Source organism: Aythya fuligula, chromosome Z, assembly GCF_009819795.1.
Source record: "Aythya fuligula isolate bAytFul2 chromosome Z, bAytFul2.pri, whole genome shotgun sequence".
Classification (NCBI taxonomy): Eukaryota; Metazoa; Chordata; class Aves; order Anseriformes; family Anatidae; genus Aythya; species Aythya fuligula.
The window spans coordinates 83,514,824-83,534,321 of NC_045593.1; the positions used below are offsets into that span (position 1 = coordinate 83,514,824).

The window sequence follows — 19,498 nt, forward strand, 5'->3', positions numbered from 1 at the left end:
TAATGGTATAATTCACTATATAACTCACTTATTTTACAGAACAGAAGAGCACTGAACACTCAAAATATCCAATAGGCCCCCACAGAAGCTATCATTCAATTTTGAATTAAAATTACTGCAGCATCTATTTTTAGTGTACTTACGTGGACGAGATACAGACAAAATACTGTGCTGCAGGCAAACAGTTGTTTGCAGATGACAGAAATGCAACCACAAGATGACTAGATGGCCAAAAAATCCCGCTAATTCTAAGTAGTCTCCTCTTCAAGCCCCAGAACTGCAAACATGTAATCTATATTAACATGTTGAATTCAAGTTATTGTATTGAATTCACAGAGGCAACTCATTAGATTAAGGATATGAATAAGCTGTTTCAGGATTATGTTTTAGTATGGAATAAAAAGATTAATCGTTCATTAATTCCCATGTAAGAAAATTCTGCCTGTGACAGCAAAGACAGATTAAAGTGAAAAAATAAATTTGACAAAATTAACAAAATACAGAAGAAAATGTCATGGAAAGACCATTACAAAACAAAAATAAATAAATAAAAATTATCTCCAAATCACTGTAGATGAGACTGTTAACACGAAAAGAAAAAACATACATTTAGGGATGGTAGGGGCTGTAGAGTCAGCAATGTAAAATTCAGGAGTAATATAAAAAATAGAACTGAAAACCAAAGCAGCCAGCTCTCCATGTTCAACAAACATCTATACATACTCAGAGAAGAAAAAAGGAGATTCCACTGATATTAAAAATACTGAAGAATCATAATGGAATCATGCATATTGATGGGAGGTGGAATACTCACATATACATACACTACATAAAATGGACTGATTATATTGCAAAGATGAACACAGAGTGATAAAAATAAATGTCACAAGCAAAACCATTCTTGTTAAAGCTGTATGGACAGACCTTCTAGACTTTTAGAATACATGCATCCTAGGGCTATCATGACAAATCCAGACTTACCAAGAAGGATACTGACTGTATAAAGACTCGGACTGAGGAAGAAACAAAATCTACAGGGATGCTACTTAGGATGGTTTTAGGTGTTTTCATGTAAAATGATCCAATAACATTGTTGTAAAATGTCTGCAAATAAAATATCAACACTTTCAGGGGTTATTTTGTGGAAGAATCAGTTGTACAGAATGAACAGGAAAAGTTGTTGATATTCTAATTGAATTATATACAAGAAGCTGAAATTAAAATTAAAGGAGATGAGATCTGGCAATAGTACTTTACTTTCATGTAATTACACACACTGCAAGAGGAAAAAAAAAATCAATCTTAATATCAGTAGATGAAAGTGGATACCATCAAAAGCCTATATTGTCAGAAGACGCTAGGATCCATGTGGCTAGCTCCAACCCCGGTGTGGGGTTGTGGAGGGTCCAGAGGAGGCCCATGAAGTTGAACAAAGGGCTGCAGAATCTGTCTGAAGGACTTAAGGATTTAGGTCCTTTTCATCCTCAGGAAGAGAAGGCTCAGGGGACACCTCATCATGTTATTCACATACTTACAGGGCACCTATAAAGAGGATAGAAGTTCTCTCTTCACAAGAAGCCACATGAAGGGGGTAAAAGCCACACAAGGGGTAAAAGGTTGTACGAGGTGAGGTTTCATCTTCATATATGTAAGAAATTTTTAACACAGAGATCAGTCACTGGAACAACCTCACCAGTGGTGTGGTCAAATCCCACTAGAGGTTTTCAAGATGCAACTGCAGAGGTTGATAAATAATTTCATCCAGGCTCTCTTTTCCCTTGAAAAGCTGGACTTGACAACATAGTCATCGGTCATAGCCAGCTGGGATTCCTGAGGGGAAAATCCTGCTTAACTAGCTTAATTACCTTTTATGACAAGATTACATATCTAGTTGACCAAGGGAAGACAGTAGATGTGATCTCTTTGGATTTCAGCAAAGCTTTCAGTACCCACCTCACAGTATCCTTCTGGACAAAATGTTCAACATATAGCCAGACAAGTACCCAATAGAATGGGTGAGAAGTTGGCTGATGAGTCAGTCTCAAAGGGTTATAGCAAATGGGGTTACATCAGGCTGGTGGTCAGTCATTAGTGGGGTTCCCCAGTTCCATTTTGGGGGCCAGTTCACTGCAACATTTTTTCTAAATGACTTGGATGCAGGACTCAAATGCACACTAAGTTTGAGAATCATATTAAGTTAGGATGACCTGTTGATTCCCCGGGGAGTAGAGAGGTCTTGCAGAGAGATCTTTAGAAATTAGAGTGCTGGACAGTCACCAACAATATGAAGTCTAATAAGGGCAAGGGCTGGATTTTGTACCTGGGATGGAGCAATCCCAGATATGTGCACAGACTTGGGGATGAGAGGCTGGACAGCAGCCCTGTAGAAAGAGATTTGGCAGTTCTGGTTGACAGCAAGTTAAAAATGAGTTAAGAGTGTGCCCAGCCAAAAGGGGTAACCATATCCTGGGATGCATCAGGCACAGCACTGCCAGCTGGTTGAGGGAATGAACTGTCCCACTCTGCTCTGCACTGGTGTGGCCTTACCTCAAGTAAGATCAGTGTGCAGTTTTGGTTGCCACAAGATAAGAAGGACATAGACATAAGACATAAGAGTATCCAAAGAAGGGCAACAAAGGTGGTGATGGGTCTGGAGTGCAAGACATATGTGGAGTGGCTGAGGTCCCTTGGTTTGTTCAGCACAGAGCAGAGCAGGCTGAGGGGAGGCCTCATGGCGGCCTGCAGCTCCCTCACGAGGGGAGCGGAGGGTCAGGCGCTGAGCTCTGCTCTCTGGGAACAGCGACAGGACCCGAGGGAACGGAATGGAGCTGGGACAGGGGAGGGTCAGGCTGGGGGTTAGGGAGAGGTTCTGCACCCAGAGGGTGGTTGGGCACTGGGACAGGCTCCCTGGGGCTGTGGTCATGGCACCAAGCCTGCCAGAGTTTTAGAAAAGTCTGGAAAATGCTCTCAGACATAAGGTTTGATTTTGTGGGCGGTGCTGTGAGGAGCCAGCAGTTGGACTTGATGACCCTTATTATCATCAAGAATATCCAGCTCACGATATTCTCTTGATTCTGAGTGTAACATGATGCTTAAAGAGACTAATAGTTTGTTGTTGGGTTTTTGTTTGTTTGTTTTTGTTTTTTAAGATTATTTATTCATTTATTTTTTTTAAATAGGACTTGGAAACCATTTGCAAAAAGAATTAAATTGATGAAAGACTTAAAAGATCATGGTATAAAGAGAATAGTTTCCGCAAAAGTAACTCAGTCATCAGTGATCTAAGAATCAATAAAGTAAACAACAATTTGACAATGTTCATATTTCTAAAAGCATTAGAGCAATTCCTTTACACTGCTGTAAAATAAATTAAGGCATGATCTTGACAGAATAAGCTCCTCATAATTTGTTAATTTTCTGTTAGAAATGTTTAACAGCAGTGAAGACACTAGAACTGTGAAAATAGTCACACAAATCTTGTTCTCGGCCCACTGCTTCTTGTGGTTGGTAAGAAAAAAGGAATAGGTACCCTTTACGAACTGATTGTCATTGATTTTTTCTTGTTCAGAAAGTTATGGCCTGAAGCTGGCTAACTGAGACTGGTTAGTATTAAGTCATTCTGGTTTGGGCACAGTAGTGGAGAATGATCTTTGAGCTAAATTTTAAAATGTCTTAATCTCATGTCACCTTGATCCATGACAATTTGGGTTTGAAGTTTACACAGAAATAGGTCCATGATCTCTTTATGACACATAAGGAACAAATGTCCAGGGGAATTACTATTGTGTGTCACCTGTATTAAGTCCCTGTTATACCATTAAGCTGTTTGCAGATATTGGAAAAAGTGAACAGAACTTTTCTTTGTAAGTCTACTACTTCCCTTTTCAGGAGTGCTTTTAATTTTTTGGTGTCTAACAGCACTTGTACTTACTCCTTTTCCTAGAGAGGTCTCAAGTTTGGGGTCCCATACAATGTCATTCTGTTATTGCTAATCTTCAGTGCATACATGGAATTTTCTGCAGGTGATGAACAAAAGGAGAGACAGATTTGCTGTTGGCAGTGGCTATTTATATTTGAAAGATGTGTGATCTTGCATCTTTTGCTTGTCTTTTTTTAATGTAGGTTGATGCTTCAACTAATTGTAATTGTGTGTAGATGGGGCTGGGTCTAAAAATAATGAGCCTGTTCTTAGCCTGAGTCATATTTATGACTTATTCCATATAGGGAGCTTCTGCTTGTTTCTCTGAAACCCCCTTGGGGTATTGTGGAAAAAGTGAGCTGATGAACACATTCCAGCTCATGGCTATAATACAAAACAACTAGAAAATTGACACTTGAGCAAGCATCAGTTCACCTAATGAACTGAGCGTATGCTTATCAGACAATTTGTGATTACCACAAAGGACCCTTGGTCTCCAGATGAGCTTAAGGTGCTGACTGTGACCTCACAAAAGCAGTAAATAAACTGGGTCTGACCTACTAGAGAACTATTTTCCATCTGTGAACTGCAATAGATGAAGCTGAGACATCCCAGAGAAAAGTCCTTTTTCTAACAATGAAATAGGAACTAAAGAACATCTACAAGATTAGCTTGACAAGATTAGCATATGGGGCAGTCACATCATCTGAAAACCAAGATCAAGAAAGATCTTGAATATTGTATTTCTATATTAATGAAAAAAATCATCTTACATTACAAATTGTAGTTTCTTTCTTTTTAAACGCAATATTGGCACTTATTTCTTTTCCAAAGTCATATATTTATCATCCAAATGCTGTTCCTGTTTATTGCTAAGATTCTGAAAATACTGCATCCGATTTTTTTACACAACACCCATTTATTCACTATGAGCTACACAACAGAACAATTGGCTTTATGCATCTTATTCTGAGATGAAATACATTAAATGCTATAGAATGATCTGACAGTCATTCCATATGAAACAATAAATAATGTGATGTCAAAAACATGAGGGAAATGAAAGAAAACTTACTTTTTAAGAGGTGCTACTATTTAACATTTTTAAAGATTTCTTTTGTACTTGAAAGACAATAAGAAAGCTTTTGATTTTCTATATACCATTTACTGAGGTTTAACTATATATCATAGAAATGCTTTCAGTTTTTATCCAAATGTGCTGTTAAATTACCCATGTAATTATCCCAAGAGAAATCATTATACTTTTTTATTACTAATTTCATTAACACTTTAGTGGGAAGAGTTTGGTTGCATTTAAAATCAGCTGTCACCATCTTTATTAATACAGTTAAAGGGATCATTTCTATATTATTGTGAAGAGCGTTTTTTGAGGGCGTATTTAATTACTGAGTTAAAGCAACAGCAGGAAGTTAATGGGCACAAATACAGGTAATAATCTTTGGTCAAATTTGGAAAAAAATAAAATTTTCCCTAGTCCCAACAGGGACCATTTGTTTTAAAATATGCTACCATTAGAATGGAATTACAACTACTCTTTCTAAAATGGGTGACGTGACATGACGGTATTACATAGTTTAACAAGTTTTCCAATAACAGAGTAGCACTGTGTTGAGTAATCAAATTAAAATCTGGTGCAGATATATCTTAAAGACAGATACAGTCTAAGATCTGTTCACAGAGCCTTGTAAAGACAAAGCAGATATGATTTTGATATACCACTATTATAATACCTTATTACGTCATCAATATATGCAGCACCATTTTTTTGTCTTTTGTGTGCATTATGCTATCACTGAACCTGCAAGCATTACACTTTATTCAGTTCCATGGATTTAACTGGAATTAGACCAAAATAACTTTGCAACTGGTGATCCAGACATAAGACATGGAGAACGTGGACTGCAAAGTAAAGTTAAATTCATATATGAAAATCAAGACCAGATTTTTTTTTTTCTTTTTTAAAGGTGGGGGACACCTTCTCATCTGCTTCAGACTGTAAAGAAATATTTTTATTATCCTGAGCATCCATATTTGGAAAAAAATGAGAATTAGGGAGACCACGGAATTAGCAAATCCAAGCAAATTTATATTCATTGCTCTTTGTCAGAGTAAAATTATTTTTTATTTACAGTGAGTATTTCAATTTCAATTTCAAAATTAATGGGGCACTATAAGACCTCTTACTTGACTTTCCTTAATTCCGTGGCATACACAGAGTTTAAGGAAGAATGATGTGGAAAAAGTGTACAGAGATTTCATTCTTTATCTTCTTATCATGTTTTTCTCCCATTAGTGCAGGTGAAAAATACAGGCCTAGTTGATTAAATAAGATTCTGAATCCTATCCTCTACATATTTTAGGACTTTAGAACTTCCTGTCTACAGTACAGCACTACAGAATAACTAAGTTTTTTGTTCCAGATATTTTTTGTACTAGAAGAATGGACTTGAAAACTGTGAAGAAAATGGTCTTTCATTTACATGCATAAAGTCTCTGTATTAATTTTTTCTGTTGAAGCTTTTGTTCACATTTCACAAGTACAACAACCATATAAACTTATCATTCCAAATCAAAACTGTGTGCTTAAATGAACTTTTATTAAAATGAGCAACAACTAAAACAGTACCTGTTTTTCCTTCTGTTTTAAACAAAAACAGTGTCCCTTGCAAAAGAGATTATTTATTTATTTATTTATTAAAAGTCAATAGTTAAAACATTGCAGGGTTGTATTTTTTCCAACTAAAAGGGGAAGAAAAAAAGTTTAAGAATGTTTATAGATGTGTCTAGTTTAACAGTTTCATGTGTTGGATGTGACTTTCACAGTCTGTTGGCACTTTGCAGGAAAGCCATCACACCTGTGACTTGCTTGTTGATTAATGAGTCTTTCAACTCATCACTACCATCCGAAGAAGGGCCGTGGCCTTTCTAAGCTTCACTGGTTTATTCGCCTCCACTGTAGTCCTACCAAGGTATCTTCTATAAAGAAAATCACACCTGGTTAAGACTAATGAAAACCTCAATATGTCATTTTCTAGACAAGTCAAAAAGCATGTAAAACTAGACAAAAGATGTATTCAAGCAACATGAATGCAGTTTTGTCATAACCTGTCAATCTAAAGACTAACATAAAAAAGCTCTCTTCAATGACATTTTCCAGTGTCAACTATTAGAATGACAATTCTGAATTCCCTCTTTCCTGCATGATGCAGGATGCATAATGGTTTCCCAATCTTTACAAAGATATTTTTTTTTTTGTTAGATCCCAGAAAGATGTTTATAGTGGAAAAACAAACAAACAAACAAAACACACCACCACCAACAACCACCACCAGTTTTTCTGGGCCAGACCATCAGTCAGCATGTTAGCTCACAAAGACCCAAATCACAGTGCTTAGGCAGGTTTGAAGGTGACTACACAAGTCACAGTGCCTATTGTGCACATGTGGAATTGCCCGACTCTCCCATATTTAATCACGTCATGATCAGAAAACTTTCTGGGGAAGATTTACTTTGTCAACTGGTCCTGGAGGAGAGGCAATTAGATCTTTGGGACTTCTCATCCTTCCTTAAGCAGTTAGCTATTTAATCAGGGTAGGCCAGGCAGGATAATGGAAGTGCATCCAGCAAGGCCATGTGAGAAAGCCAAAAAAACTGTGGGAAAGCGGTTGCTCTGGGAGAGAGGGTACAACATGGAGAAGGAAGAGTTATGACTATGAAAAGTCTGTCATCGCAGTAGCACCTACCAGTCCTTGCTAGTTGATATGTAGTACGAACAGCAAATGTCTCAAGGTCAAGACAAAGCAACATTTTTCCCCCAACTCCTTCAGCAAACTAACCAGCCTGTCACTTCCTAAGAAGACTGCAAGGTAATTCAAATTATACTTAAAAGAAATTGCTTAGATAAGTAAAGGTGAGACACTTGCCCTTTGTTGCCAACTGGGACTGTTGCATTTTAGCTTTTGCATCTTAAAATTTACTTACAAGAGCTAGCTTCTACTCTTGGATTTGCTACGGACTAATTTCACAATGTTGAAGAAAACTTAAAAGGTAACTATAGAACTAGATTTTCCATCTGTTTAACTTTGATATTATTACTTCCCCATCTACCTTTCAGGGGATTTACATGTCTCAACTCATTACAGCTAGCAAAGAAATTGAGATTCCCTGTATGGAAACCAAATTATTCTGTATTACTAGCACCTTGCTGAAAATTCCTGATCTAACAGAAACAGAAGAAAGAAACAATGGCTTGGTGGGCAAAACAGACTTTTAGTTTCTTGGCTTGTGTCTTGTAGCCTCTTCCTTTGTGGGTATAGTGAGAAAGCCTATAGATGAAATGAGTAGCTTAGTAGTGTGTATAGTTAGGGTAATCAGTACTCAGAGTGCATTAATATGCATTTAGAGCTTACGATTCCTATGTATCTATTAAGAGTGAAAACTTGAATCAGAAAGAGAAAGAAGAACAGATAAGGCGTCAAATGTGATTTTCTCCACTTAAGAATCCTTACTTAGCAACAGGATCCAAGACAGAGTTGAAAGGAAGGCAAATTGTTTGCAGATGAAAGGACGCATCTATTTTTAGGAAAAGTCAGCCAGGTCATGGGATGCCAGTCATCACATTAATTAGATAGTGGCATAAAATGTCAAAGTGTCACATTTCCAAATAATCATTTGTGATTGCAGTATACAAAAATATCTACTTATAAAGAAGATGTAGACTTTAAAAGAAACTGACGAAACATGAATTATAACACTAAATGTATATATGCATTATTACCATTAATGCATTACATTTACTTATTTTTTGCATCAAAACATATCAAAGAACATACAAACATGGACAAATACTACCTGATTTTAATGGGGAAAGCAAGATACAGTGGGACAACATTAGCAAAATGCCTTTTCTGGCCAAAATAGCCAGAAGGCAATGCTTTCTACACATTTTAATGCAAACATAGCCAATATTTTTTTTTTTCCCCTTTTTCTATAGGCAAATTTTGAGCAATTGAAAGCATCAAGTTAGAACAAAACCTTATTGAAGCAATATTATAGCTGTTACTTCAGGAAGAGCTGCTGAATACATACTTTCACATCCCATGTAAAGCCTCATCATAAAGAATTTCCGAGTATTAAAAAGGAATTTACATTAACTGGGATATAACAGTCTTTTCCTTTTTAGCATCAGTTATTGGAGAATATTATTTTATTCATAGGATTCATCAACATGTCTGCAGGAGAGATAGACTGGTAACAAACAGAAAAGTCTGAAACATACTACATATGGGAAATCTCACCTTTCACCTCACTTTCCTTTGCAATTTGTGCTAAAGTTGTATCCATAATAGTGGATGAAGTGGCATTCAGATAGCATTTACAGAGTATCATCTTTCCTTTTGCTTAGCAATATACATTCTGTCACCAATACTTTAAAACTGCCAGGCAGGGTACTAAGCTGTTTTTGACAGATCCTTTGAGATCAGAGTGTAGTTTCATTAGTTGTATCAAAGGAAGATAAGCAGAAGGAGGATAATTCTTATGTTGACGGATCTGACATAAAACTTCTCCTTGACCAGCTTATTTATGGAAAAGAGACCTTGCCTATCCAAAAATTCAATGAACTCTTTTTTTTTTTTCTCCTACTTTTTTGATCCAGCACCAGGATTTAAACCTTAATCTGTGCCCAACCAAGAGATGTGCAGTGAGGAATTAACACCTTTCACCTGTTTCTTCTGATTTGGTAACAGTCTGATACTGTATTTGCTAGCCTCCCATGTATATTAGAAAGCCTGTTCACATATACATCATAAGGGCATCCATTATAGTCTCACCAAGCAGGTGGTAATTACTGCAGTATTAATGGCATCACAGTTCCCCAGCAACACATCATTAATAGTTGACATGTAGCTTTAACAACAATATTGATTATCAATATCTGGCAGTGTGGATACAAAAGGTCTAGGAGCATCTGCAGTTTAGAAGAAGGCTTGACTAACACATGCAAAAGCACATTAGACATAACACTGGCATGCTCTGCCATGCAGATATGGCCTCTCTCTTGGCAACATGCCAGTAACTCCTCTTCCACCATTTGTTTCTACTACAAAGAAAATTGTCAGAGAACTTGCTACCTTATCATATGTATGGTATCTTCATTTCTCAGACTTGGGCTTCTGTACAGTTACATAAAAATCCTTCACAAGCAACAAAGTGCATGCAGTTTGCTGACATTCTTTTCAATCTCAAAACTACATAATGCATTTTTCCATGTGTTGATAAACTGGATTTTAAAAGAGCATTTTCTGGATATCTAGATAATCAACAACACAATGAATATAAACATTTTCTATAAATAGTTCACCATATGGCTACCATTCTCAACAGATGGTGTCTGTGTATCCACTAGAATATACAAGAGCTATGCAGATTTTGCCCTGCAATCACTCAAAATTCTAAACAAGATTTTTTTAAACTAAATTTCAGTTTTATTAAGCATAACCAATGGTAAATAAATAAATAAGTAAATTAATAAATAAACAGCTAACTAGTGCTTGAATAGTAATGCCATAACTATATTAACAAATTAATTCATAAAAGGCGAGTAGATGGTTCTTACCAAGTATAGTCAAAAGGATTTCAAATAGAGACATTATGTACAAGATCAACTTCGACAGCACAAAATGATTTTCTTTATATTAGTATAGCACTCTAGTGCCAAGGATAGTCTTTGCCTTCCTAAACAACAGTTTCACATGTAAACAGTGCCAGCCCAGTAATTTATCAGACAGAATAAGGCCAATGGCATCCTGGCTTGTATCAGGAACAGTGTGACCAGCAGGGCTAGGGAGGTGATCGTCCCCCTGTACTCAGCTCTGGTGAGGCCGCACCTCGAGTACTGTGTTCAGTTTTGGGCCCCTCGCTACAAGAAGGACATCGAGGTGCTCGAGCAAGTCCAGAGAAGGGCAACGAAGCTGGTGAGGGGTCTGGAGAACAAGTCTTATGAGGAGTGGCTAGCGGAGCTGGGCTTGTTCAGCCTGGAGAAGAGGAGGCTCGGGGGTGACCTTATCACTCTCTACAGGTACCTTAAAGTAGGTTGTAGCGAGGTGGGAGTTGGTCTATTCTCCCAGGTGCCTGGTGACAGGATGAGGGGGAATGGGCTAAAGCTGCATCAGGGTTTAGGTTGGATATTAGGAAGAACTTCATTACTGAGAGGGTTGTTAGGCATTGGAATGGGCTGCCCAGGGAAGTGGCTGAGTCACCATCCCTGGAGATCTTTAAAAGATGTTTAGATTTAGTGCCCAGTGATATGGTTTAGTGGAGGACTTGTTAGTGTTAGGTCAGAGGTTGGACTCTGTGATCTTGGAGGTCTCTTCCAACCTAGATGATTCTGTGATTCTATGTTAAAAACAATTCTGAAATTATAAGAATGCGGGTGTTTGTGCATATTTAGCAGCAAACACTACTACAAAGCATACATATTTTACCTAATTGTAGTAGAAAACACATTTTTAGTTTATGACAGTTTCCCTAAAGTCAATATATAAACAATTCCAGGTTTTCTACTCTACTTTGAAAACTTGCTGCTGAAAAAAATCCTTAAATGACAGGTGTCATTTAAGGTCTTCTGAACACTTTGAAGATCATAGGAATGAGTGCAATAGATTCACGCACTCATGTGTAGCCAACAGTGAGCAGTATACAACAATTCATTCTGTTTTAACCAGTCCTAAAAGTCTTTTACTTTCCCCTAACCACCAACCAATTAATTTGCCTACTGGCTCTGGGACAATGCTCCCATAACCCCCTCCCACCTAACTCCGTCATTAACTAGGTTAGAGGAGCATTTCCCTTGTAAATGAGTCCCCTAAGCATTGTAAAACTTTTTCCCTCCCCCTCCCCCCGCCCCCCCCCCAAAAAAGTGAAAGTAGAACATACCTATTTTGCTTCATATACATCAGACAGTATTTTTCTTTAAACATATAAATAAATAGACTTCAGTGTATAGGTAGAATAGAACAGGTAAAATATTCAATAGAACAGGTAAAAATATTTTTATCTGCACAGAAATAACTGATAAGAGAAAGATTTAGAGTGTGTTAAAGAAATGAGTGCTTGTACTCTTAAGTTACAGCCCTTGGTTTTGATGACCTCATCTTAGGAGGCAAATAGTAAAAACACAATGGAGGAGGGCAATGCAAGCAGGAGGTCAAAATAAGGATCACGCTAAGTGAGTACGTGATTAAGACCTAAGCACAAGTAAGGCTGAGATTTATGAAGTTTTAGGAAGGAGCATGAAGCATCATGTAAAGATAGGGCTTACTTGAGTCATTGTAAGGCTTGCTGGAGTAACCACCAGACCAGCAAGAATTGGTTTAGCTAGCTGAAAACATGAACAGAAATACTTTCTCTAGGCTAAAATTTGAGTCATTTAAGGACAAGCTGGGTTGGAGATGCTGATCACTGTGGGAGATACTGGGATTAGCAATTCTGCTTAATGCTCACAATGGGTTTAGATGATCTGTTGGTCTGTAAAATAGAGAGGAGAGGTTTGAATAATAAATCCATTAGATAATCATTAATGTCTTGCATAATGTCACTTCAAGATGAGAATTTTCATATCATGTAGAAGGGCAGTGAATGGAGACATTTGCAAATTAGGAAGGATGACAAAAATTAGGGCAGTTATTGAAGGGAAAAAAGAGATGCAATAGATGATGTGATAAAAGCATGTAATACAGAGGACAGAGAAGGTATATACATGGCTTCTTTTTAAACTTTGTACAGGGATCAAAAGGAAAATTAAATGTGTTTAAAGACACTGGAGAAGAAGTGACCACAGAAGATGTTCCCTCTGCAAAACAGGTCTCTCATTTGTCTCATATGACATCAACACAAAGGGAAGTATCAGAACCATCTTGAGTCTAAGATTATTAAACTCTCCTTTAAAAGGACAAACTTTTTTAGTTTACTTCATTTTTAAATGAAGGACAGGAGTTACTAATCAGCAGGAGAATTATCAAATTAAAGAAGTAGATCTGAATCATCTCTGCCATTTAACATAAAAATGGCACTACTGGTACAGACCAAGATCTCCACATAATCCTATATTCTGCTTGGTTCTGGGTAATAGAGGACATCAAGAGGAGAACTGACTGGCAAAATGGAGAGCACATTTTTGCCAGCATAACTTTCTATGCAATTGTACTGAAATTTTGGAAAATAACTATTTAAGTAAGAGAAAAATTCATCATAGCAAAATTAAGATGAATGGAAATAAACTGCAAAAATATTTTATATATAAAATGAGGGTGGACTTAAGTGTGTAGGACATTAATTGCTAGTGATAACTTAAGAATGTGACAAAAACAAATATTTTTGACATGCAAGTAATATACTTTTGAAATCATCAGCAGTTTCTAAATAGAAAAACAGTTCACTTTCAAAGGCAAGTGATACAACCATAACAGATATTACCCTTACGAGGATTCAGAATTATGAAAGGAGCATTAAACTTTTTGGTTCACAACATATGTTTTCCAGGTCTTACAAGGCTATGTAAGAAGTATTTTATAAAATACACCCATTTTTTCCACCTATAATTTTTGGAATTTTAAAAATTGCTCTTTCCGAAATTAACAAGTATAACCTCAATTTAATATCTCCTTAGTTGGTAAATAGATATAAATTTTAGAAGTAAAACACTGTTAAAGCAAGTTTCATTAGTTAAAACCTATTAAAGAAATACTTCATATTTCTAGCTATATTTTTCATGCTCCCAGATGAATTTAAGACTCATTACAATTTGAACAAACATCCCCAAAGTTCTGTGCTGAAATCTCCATTGGCTGTATAGCTCTAGCAAAGTTAACAATTACTTATTTCTTTTCAAACCACAGTTTATGGGCAATATCAACATAGATTGATGTCTAAGCCAGAAATAACTATGTCTTCAAAACAGGAATTCATCTTTGCATGAATCAAATACACAAAGACAATAAGTAACTCAACTTAAAAACTGCATACTTAAAAATAAATATATAATTTATTTTATAAAGTTCACCAGAAAATTATATATTCACTGACCATTTTAAAGTAATGCAGACAAGTGGAAAGCACAGTTAATTGCCAGAATCCCCTTACCTGTGTGCCAGCAGCACCCTGAAGGTCATCTGCTTCAGTCCCAAATAATTTGGCAGGAAATTTGACCAATCCCGGTTCCATTCAGTAATGGTTGACTGTTGATACATGGCAAGAAGCTATTGTTAGTTATTAATCAGTGTTAATATCATCAGCAAATTAAAGCTCCAGCTGTGATATACTAACCAAGAAGGAGGGGGGTCTAGAACAAGGACTTAGACAGATGATATCAATCATGTCCACAGGAGAAGGTTTTTATTCCAATACGACAGCAATTAATTTATAAATCCATTTGGGAATGTAACCATTATTTATAAAAAGATAAATCAATTTTTTGAACCGTTATTCTTCCAACTGTTAATGGCATTCTGCCCAACCACTTTGTCTGAGAGCTTGACTCTTTGTTTAGAAAGCAAAATAATTGTCAACTTTTTATGTAACAGAAATTTTTATTTTCTGCCATCAGCAAAAAGTTTGTCATGAAAAACTTAGCATAGTTGGAATTCAAGATGTAACCTGTATCTTAATTACAATGATGGTTTACTTGTTTATTTTTTTGCAAGGCACTCCAGTCACCAGATGGTTATTATAAACAGCAGTAAGTCTAGACAATATGAAATAATACAACTCTATGCTGCTTATTTAATAAATAAAAGCAACATAAAATAAGGGTGGACAGACAAAAGACCACGCACCACATTCTTGTATTTGTAAAATAATAACTGCTGTGTAATAGTAATTTTCATTGTCAGTACTGGTCAACTAGTGATTACAATTCAACATTCTTCAGAAGGAATCATTAAAAAAATTATTATTGTAACAGTAAAATACCACTCAGTTAAAAAATAAAAATAAAAATAGATGAGTTATTCATAGCAATGGAAATATATCTAAATAGGAAGACTGAAGCGTGTCATGCAGTATATATTTTCCTTCTTATAGACATCACTTGGTTGTTCTGGGAGAGCTGGATCAGTGCAATCCCTTTCAGGTAGTCCTTCCCTTTCCTTCCACCTTTAGTTATTCTCTTCCTTCTTTTCATTTTCTTACTAATTGCCGTCTCTGGGATGCACTTAAAATTAACATAGAAGAAGAAAGGTGAAATACAGGAGATAAGGGCAGCTAAAGAAGGAATAACAAAGTAAAAGTGGAAGGTACACAAACAAACAAACAAACAAAAAGAATCAGTGAACATCTAATAAACAAGAAATAAGGAAAAAATTCAACTGAAAGAACAGTAGAAAAATAGAGAGGAAAAAACAGGCAACTGTTCAATACTCTGAAATGAGTTAGAAATTAGTAAATACAACGGAAATACTTGTAAAATCAAGCAAGATAAAAAGGAGAAGCTGAACTGCCAGTAGTGGCAACTAGGAAAATTTACTTGTCTAACAGATAAAATTCAGTCCACCAGGCTGACCAATTCTGTGAAAATAAATAAATAAATAAATAAATAAAAAGAAAGCAACAACAAGAACTACACACACAAAATACCTCCATACTTCAGGAAAGGGAAAATAAATATATACATATATATTTATATTTATTAAATATTTTTCTTCATTGATACTGTTGAGACATTGCACAGCCTGGACTTAATCTTATTAGACAATAGAGCAGCAGTACTGGCAGAGACTGAAGTGTCAGGACAAATTGATAAAATCAAGAGCAACAAGTTACTAGGAACAGATGGTGATTATTCAAGATTTTTGCAGGAATGTAAGAATGAAATAGCTGAATTGTTAACAGAAATGACATACTTCATAGAATCATCTACTGAACCGAGGGTTAGAAGGTAAAAAACATCGCATATCTTTAACAAAAATCATAGAGTTGATCTCAAAATATCAGTTTGGTGGCCTTTGTTTCAGGAGCAGTAAAACTCATAGAAGTTATGATTAGGTAACTTGCCAAAGACGGCACAGTGGGGATGAATTAGCAAAACAGAATGGAAAAATCAACAACCCTAATGTATTGCAAAAACTGATCAAAAAGCAATATATGATATGTCTGCTATAACTTACCTTTCAGTTATTATTTCAGGAATTATTTCTGAAATAATTCCATATAAACAATCCTCTACTGAGGAAACTAAGAACATGTCTACAGTTATAATATAGCATAACATAATACAAACATTCTCTGGCCTGCTTGCAGGACTCAATAAGCAGCATTGTCTATTCGTTTAGCCCTTCTTAGAGAGAAGCTTTTAAATACAATACAAAATTAACCCATCAGTAAACAGCGTTGTGAAACCAGGATCACAATGGGCTTATTTTGACTTAGAATTTATTAAGAAACAAATGTTAGTTCCTGCATTGAAAACACATCTGGCTACATTAGATTTAAAGAAAAATAAAAAAATTAATAATGGATTATATACTCTTCAGATTCATGGCAGTTGCCAACTACTAAGAATGAATGTAAGAAAAAGATACATCCCATAAGAATAATTGTTCCTTTGCAGTGCTCTGGCATCTTCTCACAGTCCTCTAGGTTAGCAAATAGTCTACAAGAGACCAGACACTGAACTACACTGATCACTATTTAATAAATAGCAGGTCCCACATCAGTAAATAAAAGTGTAATTTGTATTGAAGGGGAGAAATCTTTAATAATATTATTAAGTTCAACAAATATGTCTGTCATTATGAACAACAGGGGTAGCACCCGATACTTTTAGCTTTGTGATCTACTGCACTGTGTTTTTTTTTCCCCTTAATTCTAAGATATTCTTCCATATTCTGATAATAGACTTTATGCCAAAAGTTTACAGAATACAAAGTGATTTAATATCAACTATCTATCCATTGTCATCTATTGATTAATAGAGCACTACAAACCCATCATATAGCAGAAGAATTCTGCCCTGAGTTGTCACTACTTTAAGGTCTTATTCTACTATACTATTAATGAATTGAGGCATGTAAACTCTTTTCTGCATTTCAAATTGAATCTGTACCCCCTTAGGTTCTGTCAAGTGAGTATATACATAAAGAGACCAGTGGAAGGAAAAAAAGACACTTTAAAACATGTTTTTCTGGAATGAGAAGCCATGTGAAATTGATATTAATCTCCTTTTTCGGGACATTAGCATTTTGATTGTAACATGACAATGATTAAGTATTGATTAAACAAGTAGAAAAAAAAAAAAAAAAGGTATATTTTACAGCAATACAACTGGTGAAATAGACCAAAATGTTCACAACTGAGAATGCAGATGATACAAATTAAAAACAAAGCTGTACTGAAGAATAGCGTCTTTCAATCAAAAGTCTGTAAAGTGAATTTCATGCAACTTTAATGCCATTTTTTTTAAAATGTTTGAAATCGTAGGGGAAGAATCAAAACTGTAGATGATGGATTAGGAAGTCGAGAAACCATGGTGTAAGATTCTGTTGGTGTCCAAGTCCAATCAAATACAATTCATTTTGTGGAATGAATTAGTCATGTGGCTCCCTGGCGTAGGTTTGTGAAAGTAGATATATTCTATATGTTTGTTATGATACCAGGAAAGTGACACAGAAATGCATGCTTTCATTTCTCCCCCCTCCAGCACTTACTCTCACTTCTCTGTATTTTCAAAGTTTATGTTACTGTTCAACATTTCTGTGAAAGCCTCATCAGGTAAGACTCTAAATATGCACTTGGAGATTTGCCATGATTTTTCAAAGGACTAAGACTAGCCTCATCTACCATTACACAGATGTAGTACATGTCATTGCTACTAATAGGTTTTCCTTCACTATACTGAACTAACACAGAAAGTCTAACTAAATGCAAATTGCTCTTATATGCAATAATTCTGATAAAAGAAAAGGACAATAATGGCTTTTTGAACACCATGATATTGTAGAGAGTGCCCTCATTAAAATCCTGAGTAATAATATTCCTTTGCACTTCATCAAAAGTGAACTCATGTAATTAATTCTTTTTTATAATTTCAGTCTCTGTCATTATCATGATCATAATAAGATTGACAAGTAAAAATTATACTATAACCAAGGTTTCAGATTTTCACAAACCTGATTGAACACTTTTGCACAAGATTGGCTGTACACCTGGAAAGGATTGAAGACAGCCTGCTCTTCTCTGCCCTTCAGTGTCAAAGGCAGGCATTGATTGGAGGTAACACTCTCTTCAGAGTAATTCTCACAAGACAGCTGCTCTTTCAAATATTCCTTTTAAGGAGAGAAAAAAAAAAAAAAAAAAAAAAGGAATTACATGCCACCTAGCCTTTTAACTGAAATTTCCCAAATTTCAGGCATAACTTTACTGTGTGCTTCCTAATGCTAAAGGGGAAAATAAAATATCTTTCTCAAAATAGAGACCTTTTCAAGAGTAATATCACCCTACAACAATAAAGAGCTCCTATGAATATCGAACTGAAGCAAATCAGAATAATCAGGTACTGTTTTGAATTTATCATCAGTGATGTTTAACAGGTCTCATTTAAGATATGCGTTAGGTCTATGTGGTAGTGAAAAACAAATGTTTTCTATGAGCTGTTCTAATGTATATAATCTCTTTTATATGATAAAGTATACAGGCATATTTGTTTTTTAGGCAGCATTACATAGTCACTACATGACTATAAAATCTGTTGTTTAAACACAGGAAATAAATACCCCTCTTCAAAACTATTTTTAATTATTTAAGCATTTGAAGACTAGAACTCATTTGTGATTTACATGGCAATTTTAGAAACTATAGTGTAACAGACACATGATTATTTTGGCCACAATCTTTTCTGTTTTCACTTCTTAAACTACTATGTAAATAAATCATCATTGCATGCCAATAAAGCGTTTTGATTAAATAGAACCATTTTACGAAGAGCTAGATAATGAAACAGTTACAGATCTATTTGCTGGAAGGACTATTGTGATTAAACAGTTTATTGTTATTAAAATGAAGTCCATAATAATAGGATTGCCATAACATTGAGCTCACTCAAGGTGAGTCTTTATTAAGATGGGTAGATGCAAGTGTTCCTCTTACTTTGCAGTAATACTGAGTTAATAAAAAAAAATAAAATCAGACTCAAATGAGGGAGTGTGTAAACTACATTACATGACAGTGTACTTCTAAATTGATCCTTCTAAAACAATAATTTCACCGTCACTTTAAACTGATTCAGATGTGGCCTGGCCTGAAAGGCATGAATTTCCTCCCAATTTGGATTGTGGTTGTTTCTCCCTTGCTCCCTTGCATTGGCACTAGCATACGTTGTGAAATCGGCAAAAAAAAAAAAAAAAAAAAAAAAAAAAAAGAAGAAGAAAGGTTTAAGGTTTCAGCCAGATGAGAAAGTCACACAATTTCTAGTACTAGTGCAAAGGAGGCCCTAAGAGTTGCAAAACACAAAGGGAAGAGAAAGAGTAGGACTGACAATTGGCTGCAACCTGTAGACAGGACTGCTTA

General features: G+C 35.6%; 1 protein-coding gene across 6 annotated transcripts in view; it reads right to left on the minus strand.

Annotated features, from left to right (window-relative positions):
- KIAA0825 (KIAA0825 ortholog) overlaps nucleotides 1–19,498 on the minus strand; it is a 256,596-nt gene that overhangs the window by 104,148 nt on the left and 132,950 nt on the right. For 3 of the 6 annotated variants that reach the window (XM_032205813.1, XM_032205811.1, XM_032205808.1), the window contains 2 exons: nucleotides 18,103–18,258; nucleotides 14,081–14,196 (listed from right to left, as the gene is read on the minus strand). In XM_032205813.1, the coding sequence (XP_032061704.1) occupies nucleotides 14,081–14,196; nucleotides 18,103–18,258 (272 nt within the window). Of the gene's footprint in view, nucleotides 1–14,080; nucleotides 14,197–14,898; nucleotides 15,150–18,102; nucleotides 18,259–19,498 lie in introns of those variants that run through there. The other 3 variants (XM_032205814.1, XM_032205809.1, XM_032205810.1) reach the window with 2 other exon arrangements.